This window comes from Capricornis sumatraensis, chromosome 2 (genome assembly GCF_032405125.1).
Source record: "Capricornis sumatraensis isolate serow.1 chromosome 2, serow.2, whole genome shotgun sequence".
Lineage (NCBI taxonomy): Eukaryota > Metazoa > Chordata > Mammalia > Artiodactyla > Bovidae > Capricornis > Capricornis sumatraensis.
In genome coordinates this window covers 76,068,129-76,084,731 of record NC_091070.1, presented here as the reverse complement: position 1 = coordinate 76,084,731, position 16,603 = coordinate 76,068,129, and the positions used below count along the sequence as shown (strand labels likewise).

Sequence of the window (16,603 nt, the reverse complement as noted above, 5' to 3'; positions counted from 1 at the left end):
ACAGAAGAAGAGGTTGGGAGAGAAGGATTAGTAGACAGTGCTAAAAAGCATATGGAATTGGGTAGGATCAAGGTTAAGACAATTATGGGAGAGAAAGTTGTTTACTAATAGGAATAAAACAATCAGATATGGGGTACTTTTAATAGCTTCTGTATGTTCTGCTTTGTATTTAAGCATTCTGATGGATTTAGGAGAAATAGGTGATGAGATACCAACTATTAAGAAGTTGTGGAGACCACCACCACCACCAAAACCCAGAAATAATTAGAGTACTGTTCAATGCCAGCCTGAGAGCTGAAATGGTCAGAAAGGGCTTTCTTGGGGAGCTGTACCTCTAGCTGGACATTGCTGGGTTAGCATGGTTTTATTAACAGAGAGAAGGAAATAAAGTATCAAAGGCTAGGGGAGAAAGTCCCTGGGTCAGGAAGATCCCTGGAGTAGAAAATGGCAACCTATTCCAGTATTCTTGCCTGGAAAATTCCGGAAGCCTGGTGGGCTACAGTCCATGGGGCCACAAAGAGTTGAACATGATTGAGCAGACATGCACAGGGGAGAAAGTCAGTGGATGGGGCTGGTGGAATCTGATCACTCTTCGATATTTGCTGTCTTCTCTTCCTCTATAGGAATTAGACCAAAACATGTGAAAGATCTCATACCTCTGATGATACTAATGGTGATAATCTTCCTGGTGCTTCTGTTCTGGGAAAATGAGCTGGATGAGGAAGCAATGGCGGCCACTTTAGAGCAGTTGCATGTGGATTACCCTCAGAGTGACATTCCGATAAGGTACTGCAACCACATGGTCATACAAAGAGTCATCAAGGAACCCAACAACACCTGCATAAAAGAACATTTCTTCATCCATGAGAGGCCTCGAAACATCAATAGTGTTTGCAGTTCTCCCAGGAGGGTGACTTGCCAAAACCATGCCCCCAGTCTCTGCTTCTTGAGTGAAATCAAGTTCAAAATGACAGTCTGTAAGCTCACTGAAGGCACCAGATATCCTGCCTGCAACTACCGTGTTTTCGCCACAGAGGGGTTTATTGTTGTCACTTGTGATGACATGGGGCCAGCTAAAATCCAGAGATACACTGAGTAATCTGAGACCAGCATCAGAGTCTGCTGTTCTCTCGTCTCCTGTCTCAGAGGCACTGGTGCTGGTTTTCCTGCATCCTGTGGACATGGGGTCATGGCTAGAGTGAAATGCATTTATCCTTCCACTATTGCTGAGCTGGAATCTTTTTATTTTGCTTCAATAAAAAAAATCTACTGAATTAAACCATAAACTCTGTATGTGTTTTAATTCCTTCTCCATTTTCTGTGGGTCATTTGGTGAGAACCCAGAGTGAATCCTATGCAGGCCTGAAATTAGGTAAGGGAAGTAAGGTACTCATTTGACACCCAAAATTTGAGGTACACCCAAATCCCCAGAGTCATATAGACAAGTAAAATTTTAAGGATCAATATAAAAATCCCCGATGAGCAAAATATCTGAATTTTAAATTAAGACCCATTCTGACAGGGCTGGATTTAGGATGAGATGGAGTACATGAGTTATAACAGTGTAGGGTCAGATCCTGTTAGTTAAAATTTTGATATTTGTTCAGCAGGGTTTATTTTGCATTAAATTTATTTGTTAGTTTCTTTGTTTTTATTGGAGTATAGTTGATTTACAATGTTGTGGTCCTTTCTGCTGTATAGAAAAGTGACTCAGTTATACATATATTCTTTTCCATTAAGGTTTATCCTAGGATATTGAATATTGTTCTCTATACCATAGGAGAGTCCCTTGGACTGCAAGGAGATCAAACCAGTCAATCCTAAAGGAAATCAGTGTTGAATATTCATTGGAAGTACTGATGCCGAAGCTGAAGCTCCAACACTTTGGCCACCTGATGCAAAGAACTGACTCCTTGGAAGAGACCCTGATTCTGGGAAAGATTGAAGGCAGGAGAAGGGGACAACAGAGGATGAAATGGTTGGATGGCATCACTGACTCGATGGACATGAGTTTGAGCAAGCTCTGGGAGTTGGGAATGGACAGGGAGGCCTGGTGTGCTGCAGTCCATGGGGTTGCAGAGAGCCAGACATGACTGAGCAACTGAACTGATACCGTAGGACCTTGTTGTTATCCATTCTAAATGCATATAATAGCTTGCAACTGCTAACCTCAAACTCCCAATCCATCCCTTCCTCGTCCCCTCCCTCTGGCAAACCGCAAGTTTGTTCTTTATGTTGTGAGTCTGTTTCTGATTCATGTGTGCGTGCTCAATTGCTTCAGTTGTTTCGGGCTCTTTGTGACCCTAAGGACTGTAACTCACCAGGCTCCTCTGTCCATAGGATTCTCCAGGTAACAAAAGGGAGTGGGTTGCCATGCCCTCCTCCAGGGGGACTTCCCAACCCAGGGATCGAACCCTTGTCCCTTACATCTCCTGCATTGGCAGACTGGTTCCTTACCACTGTCACCACCTGTGAAGCCCATTTCTCTTTCATAGATAGGTTCTTTTGTGTCATATGCATTAAATTTATTTTTTAATGTTGCAATAAAATACTGTTTATCTTGATTATTGGGCTATTAACAGTTTGTACCTGCAGAGTGAGTACTTCATTCATCTCACATTCATCCTAGACTTTATCCTAAGAGTAGAGGGAGTAGGGGGTCATCTCTTAAGGTCTTCTTTAAGGATGACGTGTATAACTCAAGCTGTACCTGCTCTTATTCAACAGCTGCCTCTGTGCCTAGAAAGAAAAGGAAAAGGAGATCAGAAGAAGCCTAATTGGTCAGAAGCCATTTCCCTTAAAGTCTAGAAAGAAATGGATAAAGATTTCCCAGGGAAGGATCAAGACTCTCAGGGTTCAGTCTATTTCCTCTTTGTGTCCCCAGAAGGAACAGAGATTACTTTGACTCAGACTAATCATTCTTTCCCCTTTTAGTTCTTACAACTGGACTGCTTGTTTAGTTCCTCCTCATTTGCTATGGACAGAGGGTCTTTAGAACGAGAGGGCAAAGGAAGAGAAGGAAGGGAAATAGAGACTCCTAATTCTGGGGATTTTATTAAGTTCTGTTCCTCTATATCAGTTTCCTCATCTGTAAAGTGAAGAGATCAAACTAGGTCATCTTTGAGCTTCTTTCCAGGTCTATTCGGAGAAGGCAAGGGCAACCCACTCCAGTACTCTTGCCTGGAAAATCCCATGGATGGAGGAGCCTGGTAGGCTGCAGTCCTTGGGGTCATGAAGAGTCGGACACGACTGAGCGACTTCAGTTTCACTTTTCACTTTCATGCATTGGAGAAGGAAATGGAAACCCACTCCAATGTTCTTGCCTGGAGAGTCCCAGCGACGGTGGAGCCTGGTGAGCTGCCGTCTATGGGGTCGCATAGAGTCGGACACAACTGAAGCGACTTAGCAGCAGCAGCAGCAGCAGCCAGGTCTATTACTCCACAATTCTATTTCTTAGGGAATCTAGAATCTTTTTGGAGTTGTCAGAGATAGGGAGTAGTAAGAAAACAAGGGGTGATAGGCAAGTAAGGGCCAGGTTATGGGGTCACTAAATCTGAGCTATGACAGTTTAGTCCTGTGAGAGCCAGACACTCATACACTGAGCTAAAGCAGACACAAGCAATACATAAGCTTTAGAGGGCCTGGTCTGTTCTTATCTTTTCAATTGAGAGACTTCAAACTATTCAATTATTTATTTGTACTTAATTCAAGGTCGGATCAACCTATGCTAGTTGGTACTCTGTCATTGGTAAACATCAAGTTCTAACAGACTGGTGACATTTATGGAGGACAGGGAGTGACAGTCATTTGTAAAGAACACTTGGCAACCTTGTAAGTAGAGGCTTACCACTCTGGGGTAGCCCTTTTGCAGCTGAGTTCCCTTACTCCTTTCTCTGTGAGTAATGAATCCCATGGTCCTTGTCTTTATGAAAGTGTCGGTGTCACCAAGGAAGCAGAGCCCCCAGTGTCAGAACAGAAGATGAGAAGGAGCAGCTGGCCCCTATCGTGTGACAGGTTGGGTCCTGGTAGCAGAATCATTTCCTGGGAAAATGTAGCTGAAATGGGGTTTTGCTTTTTGTTTTTTTAACATGCTTTAGGCCTATGTTTCTATGTTCTGATTTCTGATTCCTTTTTCTATCTCTCTCCCTAGGCTTAATTGTCCTTTCTTTCCTTCTCAGTACTTTTCCTTCCCTTCCTCCCCTAACCTCCTTCTTTCTATTTAAAAACAAAATCTTGCAGATAAATGCATTCCCATTAAAGTAAGTAACCGAGACTGTAAAATGGAATCTATCCTTGGAGTATTTTCATTTTCCAAAGATCAAATCCCAATTCAAATGAATTGTGACATTTGTAGTTTGAAAGGAGTCAGGGGCATAGTTTTTTAAAATGGGTACCAGCAACCCCAGTCAAACCCAGGTGGCTGTGAATTCTTCCCTTGTAAAATGTTTTAGAAAAACTGGGTGTTTCTGTACTGCCCTTCTTGTTTATTTTTCTCCTTGTTGTCTCCTGTTTTCCGATTAGCACCTCACTATTGATGTGACGGTAGAGGATATTTAGGACGCAGTTCAAATCCTTCTTCCCTCCTCCCTTCAACCTGTACCAAGTCTGTGCTCAAGGCACACAGATGAAAACATCCACTGAATTCTTAATAATCTATCAATAATCAATCAACCCAATTACTAAGGCTCATGTATTTTTGGTGCTGGGTCTTTGCTCTAATTTCACGCACAGGACAGAATAGGGTGTACTCACAGGAGGGTGGGTCACACTGATTTGACTGGAACAGGTCTGTATACCAAAATAATCGGTGATCATCCTTGACAGGCAGGTTGGGATTAGATCAAATAGAATTTTGACCAAGTGGACTCAGAAGATTAGATTACTTTGTAGAGACAATGGGGAATATCTCAATGATCCTGAAATAGTGTCACTGCAAGTGTGTTTTTAGAAAAGTGGTGTATTGAAGGAATTAGAGGGGCAAGGACTAGTGATTAGGAGGTAATACAGTAGATACAAGTAGAAGGGAAGGAGGCTTTAGAGGCAGGAGAGAAAAAAAGGGGAAAAAAGGGGGATGTCATTCTAGAGCAAGAGAAAGAATTATTACCCCCAAATAACCATTCCTTCTGGGATTCTCATTGTGAATTTTCCAGCACTGACCTCAAGTAAAGGACTTTTCTACAGTAGTCAAACTATGTTATGCTGTTGGCAAACATTATGAGAAACTAGGACATATGTAGTTCATTCTTCCTGTAGAGAATGAAAAGAAGCAGAGGCTATTTTCCAGGCTCAAGAAATTTCCAGCTTTAATAAAAAGGAGAAAAACTGTACCAACTATCTTCAAAAATTAAAAAAAATTATGTATAAAATCAAGCACAATATTATCTATTCTGCAGGGTTTCAAAAACAACAACAAAAATTACTTTGGGTTGAAGTAGAAATAAACAAGGAAGATTTCACAAGAGAAGAAGCAATGATACTGCCCAAGGGCACTGGGATTCTGACAGCCAAGGGGACACTGCATTCAGTTCTCCGAGCATCACTGGTTCCACTCTGTCTCCTCCTTCTGTCTCAGACAATTCTGCCTTCTCCTTCTTGCACCCCCTTCCGTTGCTAGACCCAGTAAGAGAAACGCCCAGGAAATGAAGACAATTTCACTTCTTGCCTTGCAACAATCTGGAATCTTTCTCCACATGATCAACTTGCCAAATGAACGGGTAGAGACAGGAATTCCACGACGGAGAATCAGTGGGAAAAGAAATGAGAGATGGGAAAATATCATGGTGGCTTTTCACGTGGCTGCCACGTGCCAGGTACTGTGTGAGGCTAGAGGGTCCACAGCAATAGTGAGGAATGTGTTAGGTGAGATTATCGGGACCTGCCGCAGAGATTACAGATTTCACCAGTGAGATTATAGATGAGATGAAAGCAAAGAAATGACTACTTGGTTCTGGGTACTTTAAACATATTATCTTATATAATTCTCATATTTTCTTTTTTTTTCACAAGAGGAAACTGAAGTTAGTTACAAATTGCTTATTCGTGGATAAACAGGGGTTTGAAGTTGGATCTTCAGACTACACAGCTGATTGTCTTTTTCCTATCTCATCCTTTCATTAACAGATGTAGATGTCTTAGCTTACATGTAGGAATCAACCCTGGGAATGTCATAAAGAAAAGAGAGCTACTTGTTTAATATTTTCTTCATTTTTATCTTTTAGTTTTTACTGCAGAAGAGTTTGCCCTAGATCTGAGATGGAGATCATCTTTCTGCTGCTACTTGGCCTGGGGGTAATTTTTGCAGGAGTTTCAGAAAGTATAATGGAGATAATTAAAGAAGAATTTTTAGAGAAAGAGATGAAATATGACATGGCAAAAAGTGACCAGGAAAAACACACCATCGAGGTATTAATAAATTTGACTGTGTCATATAAAAATACCAGCCTCAGGATGTCCAAAGATTTGTCTTCCTCATTATTGACCTTCAGAAGATTACATTATAGCCTGTCCCCCAAACGCAACCTAGGTAATAACAAATATTACTGCAATGACATTACAGTCTGGAGAAAAGTTTCAGAAGCTAATGGGTCATTCAAGTTGAGCAATAACTTCATCCATGGCTCCGTGGAAGTGGTCGATGGGGTCCCCACAGCCCCCAGCTGCAAGTGTGGACAGACTTCAGGCATAAGCTGCTCTGAGACTCCAGAACTAAGGACCACCACATGCCAATTCACTGTGGGCAAACAATCCCCCAGTTGCCAACACCATGGTGTTACTTCATTAAAGAAAATTTTGGTGGTGCTGACAAGTCATTCTCTGATGAGCTGGTTAGTTAGTGTCTCTAACATGTAAATCCCACAGAACTTTTCATTATTGGTTATTGCTTTCTATTATCCACATCTATCCTTTCAGCACTATAGGAAACTCTTAATTATTTATACCAACTGGAGAGATGAAACAAATCTACAACTGTAGATAATTCAATTGAAATGTGTAACTGATGCTGGAGTGTAGTGCATTCCCTCTTTCTCTCTCCCACATACACATATGCATGTACAAACTTTCTCTGAACCAAACTGAATTCCATCCTAGCTCAGCTATAAAGCCAAGAAGCAGAGTTTACCCAACTTGACAAAATTAAGGAGAGAAGGCTCCAAACCAGTACAGAGTATTGAAAGTTAACTGTACTGCCACTGAGATGATTCAGAGAAATAGTGAATGACAGGGGGATATTATTATCATTGTTTCTCTTCAAAGAAAATGTACATTTATGCATGCACACAGGTGTGAGTGTCACCTATGAAGCCATGGGATCTGCCTGGTCTCTAGAAGATGCCAAAAGAAAAGATCCTTTGGTTTAGCTGTTGCCTTCAGTCAACAGCTCCAGCCCTATCCAATCTCCATTCCTCCATCTTTTCCCCTATTTCACAAGTTGCTACAGAGAGAAAAAATAAAACCCCTATTGTAATTTTTACTCAAGCATAGTCTTGATTTCCAGGGGCCCTGGGAGAGGAATGGCAAGCCATGGAGGGATAAAGGAGCTAGAAAGAAGGGATATAGCAAGTCTATGCCAAGTCTATTTGTAAATCTTTATGGTTCAACACTCTACGTAAAATTGAACAGTTACCTTGTTCACAAATGTGTGTGTGTGTGTTCTCGATTCCTCATCATACATCCTCCCTCTATCCTGAGACCCTTTTTTAATGTCCTAATTTTATTTTAAGGCAAGGAATAGTGACTTTATTCAGAAAGCTGGCAGACTGGGAAGACGGCAGACTGGTATACCCAAAAAACCATTTCCAATGTCCTAATTTTAAGTAAATGCATGTAAATAGAATGTTGTACATCACTCTGTCTATAAATGTTCCTAATGTTTTTCATATCTGGTGCAGAATTCTCATTATACTGAAACTGCAAAACTCTGACAATCAACCAAAATGCAACATTAGGGCAGGTGTTTTTATATCTTTTAGCTGAAAATTTCCTTGTCAATATGATAGCTGCTTAAATAAACAATCACTATGATCTTGGCCAAATATTGATAGCTATGTTATCAGCAATTATTTTTCACTTGGCAGCTGGAGAAGAAACTTATAGAAGTGCCTAGAGTTTGAGATCCTCTTCTCTGTGGGGGGAGACTGCAAGGGCCTGGAAGAGAGCCCTATCACTGGTTTCCATTCTAGGGCTTGTTCCATGTAGCCAGGCTGGTGCTACCACCCACTCACCAAGCATGAGATGGGCTCTGTCCGTAGTGGAGCAGTCTAGTAGGTCTCCTCTTGGCTCAAGCTTGGTTCAAATTTGAGTAACTTCTTTCCTGCTATAGAGTTCAGCTCTGGGTGATGGGCATACTAGCCCCAGAGACAATAACGATACTAGCTCTAAGAGAGGTTTTTGGTAATATGTAAGAAAAAGTAAGGCGTCTCTTGTGGCTTCGTGGTAAACAATCTGCCTGCCAATGCAGGAGACATCGATCCCTGGGTTGGGATGGTCCCCTGGAGAAGGAAATGGCAAACCACTTCAGTATTCTTGCCTGGGAAATCCCATGGACAGAGGAGCCTGGTAGGCTACAGTTCATGAGGTCGCAGAGTCGGACATGACTTAGCGACTAAACAACAACAAGAGAAAGTAAGTTCAGCCTAGTTCAGAATCTAGTACAGATTTATTCCTTGATCAGGAAATAAGAACAATGACCCAGCAGAACAGATACCTCTTTCCAGGTCAGGAGCATTTTCTAAAGGGTCTTAATTAAGACCAAACCTTTCCAATTCTCAGAAGAAATCAGGAGCTCTTGCTTCCAAGTCTTTGGTGATTTGATCTCTCAGAATCTACCTAATCATCAAACTATGAAGCCTGAAAGATGTCAAATGTGAAGATGCCATAGACCGTTAGACCTTCCGAGTGCTAGCACTCCTCACCCTCAAAGTCAGTCACCCCTTCAACATGATAGCATCTGAAGATCCCTAATGGTGACAACAGGCAGAAGATTTCAGATTCTACAACAGTAAGCTTTCATCATGAAAACTTTCACCTTTTCTGCTTCCAAACCACAGAGGCCCCTGCTCCACTCCCACCCCCTGCCCCCTGCCCTTGTCTGTGGAAAAATTATCCTTCACAAAACCAGTCCCTGGAACCAAAAAGGTTGAGACTGCTGATAAAGATGATGATTTGTTCAAGGAATAGCCGCAGAGAAAGGGGAGCAAAAGCCCATGTGCCCAAACAATTGTGTGAGGCAGAGTTATTTTGCCAACCTGGATTGTTCAACTTGGGTCTGATATACGAGAGAGAAATAAACATATCTTAAAATCCACTCTACTTTGAGATTCTGTTCCATCCTCTTAGCTTTACCCGAACACATTTTAAAACTTAAGGAACTGATATTAAATACAAATCCCTGGGCCTCAATCCAGAACAATTGAGTTCTGTGTATTAGAGATAAGACTGGAGCTGGCTCTGATGACTTTAAGTGTGGGACCTCATGGGAGAGTTTGAGTAGGCCGTGGGGCTCGTCTTGCATAAGGTCAGAGAGCAGGGCCAGGTGAGCCGGCAGAGCCCTGGGCGTGTGAGAGCTGCAGGCTGTGCTGCTGGCGTGTGCTCTCCTTGTCTCCCCAGCTCAGGCTGTTCCAAGAACCCCGTGTTCTTCGTGACAGGACTGTGGGCTGAGCTCTTTGTCCTGTCACAATCAGGGCCCCTTCTGAGAGCTCTGCTGGGCCCGGGAGGCAGAGTCTGTTAGTGGAAGTATTGGAGGAGCAAAGTTGGGAAGATGAGCTCTCAAAACACACCTCCACAAAGAGTAGTGGCTCTTACTGCTGCCTTCATCTTCTGTCCCTTCCTCATCTGACTTTCATGTTTTCTTCTGTGGATCAGATCGTGTCCTCAACTTTACGTCGCCTTTTTATACTCTGTGTCTTCTGCTTATTTGGCTTCCAGACTTTGCACCACTTAACTCTATGTTTTCTTCTTTGTGTATCTTGTATTCAAAGTCACTATTCAGATAAAGAGTGATGAGTTGGACAGATTTCTAGAACCAGGCCAGCCACCCACAAGGCTTTTACTCAAAGGCCAATATTCAATCTGGCCTGACTTCAACCCCAGTGGAGCAACCTGTTCATCCAAGGCTCAAGGAACACATAGCCCTGAGTTGCCCAGGTGGAAAAGGACAAGAACAGCACGAATTGCTGACCTCACTCTGGGAACACATCCAGCCCTTTAAGAGGAGTGCCTCCGAATCACTCCCGTGTCTGCTTCGGAAATTCTCTCGTCTTCCTTTAGAAAATTCTGAAATTGCTCAACTGTCTTTATAAAAATCATATTCATTGTTAACATTTTTATGAGCTGCTTCTTTTGGGGCCTATCTACCAGGCACTATGATAATACCTAACTCATTTGAAAAGACCCTGATGCTGGGAAAGATTGAGGGCAGGAGGAGAAGGGGACAACAGAGGATGAGATGATTGGATGGCATCACCAACTCAATGGACACAAGTTTGGGTAAACTCTGGGAGCTGGTGATGGACATGGAGGCCTGGCGTGCTGCAGTCCATGAGGTCACAAAGAGTCGGACACGACTGAGTGACTGAACTGAACTGAACTGATGATAATAGCTGGGCTTCCCAGGTGGCTCAGTGGTGAAGAATCTACCTGTCAATGCAGGAGACACAGGAGATGCAGTTTCAGTCCCTGGATGAGGAAGATCTCCTGGAGGAGGAAAGAGCAACCCACTCCAGTATTCTTGCCTGGGAAATCCCATGGACAGAAGAGTCTGGCAGGCTATAGTCCATGGGGTTTGCAGAGTCATACACAACAGAGCACCCACACATGATAATGGATATGAACATCACTTAATGTGTGGCAAATTATATTGACGTAAATTTAATCACAGTTCAAAATTACATTCATTATATATATATTTTTATTTTCTAGTTTTAGTCCTCATGTCAGGCAGTCACCTATAAATTAATTATAAAAGTGAAGGTATGTTCATGCAGGCCTAGAGTGGCCGAGTAGACCTTTGGGCCCAGTGGGGAAAAATGTGATGATATTATGTGAGATGGCCTGTTATGAAAGCACAGTAATAACAGAATGGTTAATGAGTAAAATGTATTTACAGGCAAGCAATTGAGAAACATTCCTACGTAAGGCATTATACCAGCTACTGTGGGAAAAAAGCATAATGAAAGAAATGTGTAGCCTGTACTGGATACAGGCTCATAAGATCGTACCTGAAGAGAGGAACATGTCTCTGTTGCTTGAAGTGAACAAGGCAGGCACTTGTAAATGAAGACTTAAAACCTTGAACTTGTTGGACAATCCATTAAAATAGCTAAAAAATGAATAAAGAGAAAACAGTACCAGGAGTGGGAAGAAACATGAAAAGAGTAGGTGGAAATATAGTTGTCGAGAGATGAATGCTAGAATAAATAACTTGAATGATTTTTTTTCCTCATAAGATTGCAGAAGGCTGAATGGCTCTCAAAGATATCCAGGTCCTAATCTATAAAACTGGTGAATGGGGCTTCCCTGGTGGCTCAGTGGTAAAGAATCCACCTGCCAATGCAGGAGACAAGGGTTTGATCCCTGATCTAGGATGATCCCACATGCCAGGGAACAACGAAGCCTGTGGGCCACAACTATTAAGCCCGTGCTGCACAGCCTGAGAACCACAATTGCTGAGCCCTCGTGCTGTAACTGCTGAAGCCTGTGTGCCCTAGAGCCTGTGCTCAGCAACAGGAGAAGCCACTGCAATAAGCCTGAGCATTGCAGCTAGAGAGCAGTCCCCACTGGACGCCCACACAGCAACGAAGACCTAGTACAACCAGTAAATAAATAAATAAAAATTATTAAAAAAGAAAGAACAGAAATTGTCTCTGAAGTGTTGGGCACTAACGCCATTCATGAGGGCTCCATCTTCATGTCCTAATCACTTGCCAAAGGCCCCATCTCCTAATGCCACCATATTAGGAATTAGGATTTCAACATATGAATGGGGGGCGGTTACATAAAGATTTAAGTTATTTAGATCTCTTTTTTTCTGTATCCCGTTCAGTGAGGTTTTGTCATAACAGTCAGATTTGAAATGTGGTCAGATTCACGCTACAGACATTCATGTGCAGGTTGTTATGTGAACATAACTTTTCAGGTCAGCTGGGTAAATACCCAGAAGCATGAATGCTGGGTTGTATGGTGGGTCTCTCTTTAGCTTTGGAAGAAACTGTCAAACCATCTTCCACAGTGGTACATTATTTTGCATTCCTACTAGAAATGTCCCAATTGCTCCACATCTTCACTAGTATCCCTTGACCTTTGACATCTCTTCTCATTATTCAGAACAGTGTTCAATAGTGAGAAAATGAAGTAGTGAATGCATACACTGGCTGTAATACGCTCTGTTTTAATCTTTTTTTTTTTTTTCAGTTTGTTTCCATAATCAAACAGTAATATTCACTGAAGGGCCAGGAGCTGGCGAAGCCTCTTGTTCTTTCTTCCCAAGGAAAAAGGATTAGGTAATCACCCCTTTGAGAGTAAAGAATTTCCATTCCCTACTTTACTTTTTAACATATCTATGAGACTTTTGAATTATGTGCCATGTTGACACCCAATTGACATCTACACATAATTTATATAACTTTCATAGTTGTCCCAAATATATAGTTGTCTGAGACATACACTAATTCCTTTTATGATGTATTTATATTTAAAGCTTATTTTTATTGAGTTTAAATTATAAAACAATGCATGTTCATTGTAAAAATTTCAAAGCAGGAGAAAGTAAATGTCCGGTTTCACTCTCACATCCACTCTGGTGTCTAATTTTAAAGTAATCCTTCTGATTACTGCTCATGTCATTGAGCTTTTAAACATTTTGAAAATTGCTTCTGGAGATAATCAGGTCAATATGTTTATTGTGTATAATCGTAGGCCTTTTCTTCCACATATACATAGGTTGGTGCACTCCCAGATAGATTTTTTTAAAGCATAAATTTGATCATATTATACATTTTTAATTCTGAGACTTGTTTTTCCCACAAAAAATATGTCCTGGTGCTCTTTCTACATCAATGGAAAGATCTATTCATTCATTGTGCTAAACTTATCATTTTAAAAATAATTTTACATTATAGGAAGCTAAATAATTGTACACAATCCCAGGTCCCTTTCATCCCAGCTTCCCCCAGTGGTAGCATGCTATGTAACTACAGTGCAATATCAAATAACAATACTGTTAACTAAACTATAGGCCTCATTCAGATGTCATCAGTTTTTACATGCAATCAGTGTAAGTTTTAAGCCAGCTTTTTCACTCTCCTCCTTCACTCTTATCAAGAGGCTCTTGAGTTCCTCTTCACTTTCTGCCACTAGAGTGGTATCATCTGCATATCTGAGGTTGTTAACATTTCTGCAGTCTTGACTCCAGCTTGTAACTCACCCAGCCTGGCATTTCGCATGATGTATTCTGCATATAAGTTAAATAAAAGGGTGATAATATATAGCCTTGTCATACTCCTTTTCCAATTTCGAGCCAGTCAGTTGTTCCATATAAGGTTCTATGTAAGGGTCTAAACTAAGATCATGGCATTTGGTTCCATCACTCCATGGCAAACAGAAGGGGAAAAAGTGGAAGCGGTGACAGATTTTCTCTTCCTGGGCTCCAAAATCACTGCAGATGGTGACTGCAACCACAAAATTAGAAGACGCTTGCTTCTTGGAAGAAAGGCTATGACAAACCTAGACAGTGTATTAAAAAGCAAAAACATCACTTTCCTGACAATCGTCCGTATAGTCAAAGGTAGGATTTTTCCAGTAGTCATGTACAGATGTGAAAGTTGGACCATAAAGAAGGCTCAGTCCCGAAGAACTGATGCTTTCAAACTGTGGTGCTGAAGAAGACTCTTGAGAGTTCCTTGGACTGCAAGGATATCAAACCAGTCAATCCTAAAGGAGATCAACCCTAAATACTCATTGAAAGGACTGATGTTGAAGTTGAAGCTCCAATACTTTGGCCACCTGATACAAAGAGCTGACACATTGGAAATGATGCTGAGAAAGACTGAAGGCAAGAGGAGAAGAGGGCAGCAGAAGATGAGACGGATGGATGGCTTCACTGATTCAATGGGACATGAACTTGGCAAACTTGGCATCTGGGAGATGGTGAAGGACAGGGAAACCTGGCGTGCTGTTGTTCATGGGGTCACAAAGAGTCAGGCACGACTGAGCAGCTGAGTGACAGAAGTGTGAGTGTGGGTGTAGTTATATGCAATTTTATCTTGTGTATAGATTCATGTAATCACTATGATAGTCAAAATACAGAACTGTTCCCTTACCACCAAGGAACTCTTCCACCCTTGGTAACTACTGATTTGTTCTCCATATCTATGATTCTTTAATTTTGAGGTAAAGGAATGCATATAGTGTGTAGCCTTTCTGTTTATGTTTTTAAATTAAATCTTTTATTTTGGGATTATTATAGATTTACATGCAGACATAATAAATAATCAAGAGCAATCTATGTACTGTTTACCCACTTCTCCAATGATAATATTATATAAAACTGCAGTACTATATCAAAATTGGGATATTGACATTAACACAGTCAAGGTACAGAACATTTCTGTCACGGCAAATATCCCTCATGATCTCCTTTTATAAGTACATTACACCTCCCCTCACCCTGGCAGCACACACGCACACATTCACACGTATTTTTTCCAGCTTTGTTTGGATATAATGGACATAAAATGTTGTGTGACTTTAAGGTACATTTAAGGTCCCTGAATATCTTTTCATGGCTTGTTAACTCATTTCTTTTTAGTACAGAAAAATATTCCATTTTCTCGATGTAACTACAGTTTATTTATCCATTCATCTATTGAAGAAGATCCTGATTGCTTCCAAGTTTTGGCAATTGTGAATGAAGCTGCTATAAATATCTGTGGGCATGTTTTCATGTAGATATCCATTTTTATCTCCTTTGGGCAAATACCAATGAGCACAACTGCCAGATAGTATAATGAGTATGTTTGGTTTTGTAGGAAATGTGAAATGTCTTCTAAAACAATTGCCATTTTCCATTCCTACTGGCTACTCCTTTTCTTCCAAGGGATTCTTGCCCACAGTAGTAGATATAATGGTTATCTGAATTAAATTCGCCCATTCCCATCCATTGTAACTCACTGATTCCTAAAATGTTGATGTTCAATCCTGCCACCTGTACGTCTTCTTTGGAAAAATGTCTATTTAGGTCCCCTGCCCCTTTTTTAATTGGGTTGTTTGTTTTTTCTATTGAGTTATATGAATTCCTTATATATTTTGGGTATTAATCCCTTATCAGAAATATCATTTACAAATATCTTCTCCCATTTAATAGATTGTTTTTTCATTTTGTTGACAGTTTCCTTCACAGTTCAAAAACTTTAAGATTTGGCCCCATTTGTTAACTTTTGCAATATTCTTTTGGATCAGTCTCTTCAGACAAGAGAAACAATAGCAATGACAAGCCTAGACAGTGTCTTGCAGAGACATCACTTCGTCAACAAAGGTCCATATAGTCAAAGGTCTGGTTTTTCCAGAAGTCATGTACAGATGTTAGAGTTGGAATAAAGAACGCTGAGTGCCAAAGAACTGATGCTTTTTCCCCCCATAGAAAGCAGAAAAATAATTTATTCCAAAAAATGGCAGAAATATGGAATTTATCCTGAAATTCACTCATACTTTGGTATAATAAACTATGATATAAATTTGTGGGACAGATTTTCTCTTGAACATGTTCTCCTACTGACTGCCCCACTGGAGACTTTTTATCATGTAACAGTTTTTAAACATTTTCCTGATTCTCATGTTGTGAGCAGGCAGGAGCCATCTTCAAATCCACAGAATTCCAAGGAGAGAGTAATGTTATTTCTCAGGAGAACAGCAAGATCTCAGAAGAGTATACATAAATATTTTACAGAGGCAGCGTAGTTTAAACAGGCACATCATTCATCAAAGCATAAAAAGGGCGACAGGAAAAAAGTACTACATTGTAGAATATGATATTCAAATGTGGGTGAAAATTTAAGGCAGCAGATGGCCACAGTCAAGGGATGTGGTCTGGGTATGGAGGTGTTTTTTCATCTAGAGGAGTTCTCTGCATGATCTCAATGACTCAGTACTGGTGAGCAAGCCAGTTCCCCAAGGCCAGTGATACTTGAGGTACCAGAATGTTTCATTTTCAGCTGTGGTCCAAAGAGAGGGTTGAGGTGGGCCTGAATTGCAATCAGCCAAAAGAGATAGCAGCAAATGGAACAGGTCACCAACATAGTGATAACAACTCCCTGCTTGGGATCCTTACAGATGAATCAGAGCATCTGGAAAGCCAGTGATGCCCAAGAACACACTCATCATGGTAAGAGACACGGTGAGGCCAGTATATACCATGGTTGCTGTGGAAGGTGCCTGCCTGCCAAGTTACCTCACTTTAATCCCATCCTGAATTGATGCTTTTGAACTGGGGTGCTAGGGAGGACTCTTGAGAGTCCCTTGGGCTGCAAGGAGAACAAGCCAGTAAATTCTACAGCAAATCAACCTTGAGTATTTACTGGGAGAAGTGATGCTGAAGCTGAAGCTCCAATAT

General features: G+C 41.2%; 2 protein-coding genes and 1 pseudogene across 2 annotated transcripts; 2 read left to right on the top strand and 1 right to left on the bottom strand.

Moving 5' to 3' along the window:
- Positions 1-661: 661 nt before the first annotated feature.
- RNASE12 (ribonuclease A family member 12 (inactive)) lies at positions 662-1,099 on the top strand. Its single transcript, XM_068966565.1, has one exon. It carries the CDS (start codon positions 662-664, stop codon positions 1,097-1,099), a length of 438 nt encoding a protein of 145 aa, XP_068822666.1.
- A 5,153-nt stretch (positions 1,100-6,252) lies between these two features.
- Positions 6,253-6,849, top strand: RNASE11 (ribonuclease A family member 11 (inactive)). The gene has a single exon (XM_068960882.1). It carries the CDS (start codon positions 6,253-6,255, stop codon positions 6,847-6,849), a length of 597 nt encoding a protein of 198 aa, XP_068816983.1.
- A 9,255-nt stretch (positions 6,850-16,104) lies between these two features.
- On the bottom strand, positions 16,105-16,407 carry LOC138096856 (V-type proton ATPase subunit e 1 pseudogene; annotated as a pseudogene).
- Between the last annotated feature and the right edge of the window lie 196 nt (positions 16,408-16,603).